Here is a 1,601-nt window from a genome sequence, read left to right as displayed (position 1 = left end):
CTTGCAGGCCCATGGAAATCACCTTTCTGTCCTACAGACATCTGTCTGATGGCAGTTGGGGATGTGTCAGTCACCTGAGGCCTGCAAATCTGTCTAATGAACCGTGGGGGCCGCATGGGCCACCGTATGGGTGTGATGGGAGAAGAGGGGAGTTGTCCTAGCTATCCTTGCCCTTAGACGAATGCCGTGGCCCCTCCTTCTGGAGTTGGGTGGGAAGGTGAGGAGGAGGAGGCTCGGGGCTGAAGCCAAGGTGACTGCTCCTGCCGGCCCCTCCTTCCATCCTCGTGGCCATCTGCTCTCTGAGCCTTCTCCCCCAGCACAACTCCATGCAGAGCGAGAGGAACTGCCTTGAGTGCTTGTGCGGCTGCTGACTTCCCAGGGCCTCCTGCAGCACTGGGGTCCTCCCATGAAGGCAGCAGAACCTGGGATCAGCATCTGTAGGGCGTGCTCTGAGGCCATTTCTGAGCAGAGATGCAGCACGGGAAGGGGATGATGGGCACTGGCTGTGGAGCAGCGAGGGATGTCTTCCTCAGCTCCAAGGGAAAGGAGGCAAACCAAAATGAACTGCAGTGAGTGAGTCCCACCCTCCCCTTGCTCCATGGTTTCCCTTGAGCAGAGTGGAAGAGTTGCCACAGAAGGAAGGAGGACTCAGACACACGGGCTTGGATGCAGCACAGTTTTAATGAGTCTCAAGAGGAAAAGGAGGGGGCTGACAGGGAGCACCGGGGGCAGCCACTAAGACGCAGTGGAGCTCCTGCAGGGTGTCCGACTGCCTGGCCTGCAGAGGGAGGGAGACCAACAGGTTGCCGCTAGGCTGGCGTTGGGAGGTGGTGACAGGAAAGGTAAGGAAGAGAGAGGAGAGTGTAGAAGAAGGCAACAATGGCCCAAAGCTCTAAATATGATGCCCCAAAGCTCTAACTACTTTGTGGCATCATGTTCTGAGGTCTTGGGAAGTTCTTGCCCAAGGTCGTTGCCAGCAGCTTTAGCAGGGCTGACATCTGTTGCCACAGTAGCGGCTGGTAATGCAGGAGAGGTCGCAGCAGCCAGAGTTGATGGGCACTCCGTCACAGCTGAGGATGCTGCCAACGGCAGCAGAGGTGGAGGATCCCACAACGGTGTTCTGCGGGAAGGAGCTGAGGATGGGGCCGGGCAGGGTCACCACCACGGGGGAGGGCTCGATGACGACGCAGGAGTTCTGGCACTGCCTGACACAGGGCTCATTGCAGCTGTTGGCCAGCGGGGTCGGGCAGCAGGGCTGGCAGGGCGGGCAGCAGGGCTGGCACTGGTTGTAGCAGGACATCTTGCGGAGCTGGACGTGCACCTGGAGGAGAGGGCAAGGGAAAGCAGGGCACAGGGACCCATGAGGAGCAGCACTGCACCCAACCACAGGCGAGCCAAGGCACCACCAGCATACGCTGGCAGGCTCAAGGCCCATGAGACACCTCAACTAAGTCCCAGACTCTCCCTGCGGGAGACCTTCTCTCCCTTTCCCTCTCCCATGAGAAGCAGGTCCCAGCCCTGGGCCAGGACAGCCCGTATCAGCTGAGACAAACATCGGGGAAAGACCCGATCTTGAAGGGGGAGCAGAAGAGCCTTCACAC

The 1,601-nt window shown here is 59.5% G+C and overlaps 1 protein-coding gene across 1 annotated transcript; it reads right to left on the bottom strand.

The window, feature by feature from the left end:
* Nucleotides 1-982: 982 nt before the first annotated feature.
* On the bottom strand, nt 983-1,300 carry LOC128919076 (feather keratin Cos2-3). The gene has a single exon (XM_054224041.1). It carries the CDS (start codon nt 1,298-1,300, stop codon nt 983-985), a length of 318 nt encoding a protein of 105 aa, XP_054080016.1.
* Between the last annotated feature and the right edge of the window lie 301 nt (nt 1,301-1,601).

This window comes from Rissa tridactyla, chromosome 19 (assembly GCF_028500815.1).
Source record: "Rissa tridactyla isolate bRisTri1 chromosome 19, bRisTri1.patW.cur.20221130, whole genome shotgun sequence".
NCBI lineage: Eukaryota > Metazoa > Chordata > Aves > Charadriiformes > Laridae > Rissa > Rissa tridactyla.
Note: the sequence above shows the minus strand (reverse complement) of the source record. Positions and strands in the feature narration are given on the sequence as shown.

What these genes read in the sequence shown, in the direction of transcription:
- LOC128919076 (XM_054224041.1), bottom strand. Translation starts at nt 1,300, where the DNA reads ATGTCCTGCTACAACCAGTGCCAGCCCTGCTGCCCGCCCTGCCAGCCC.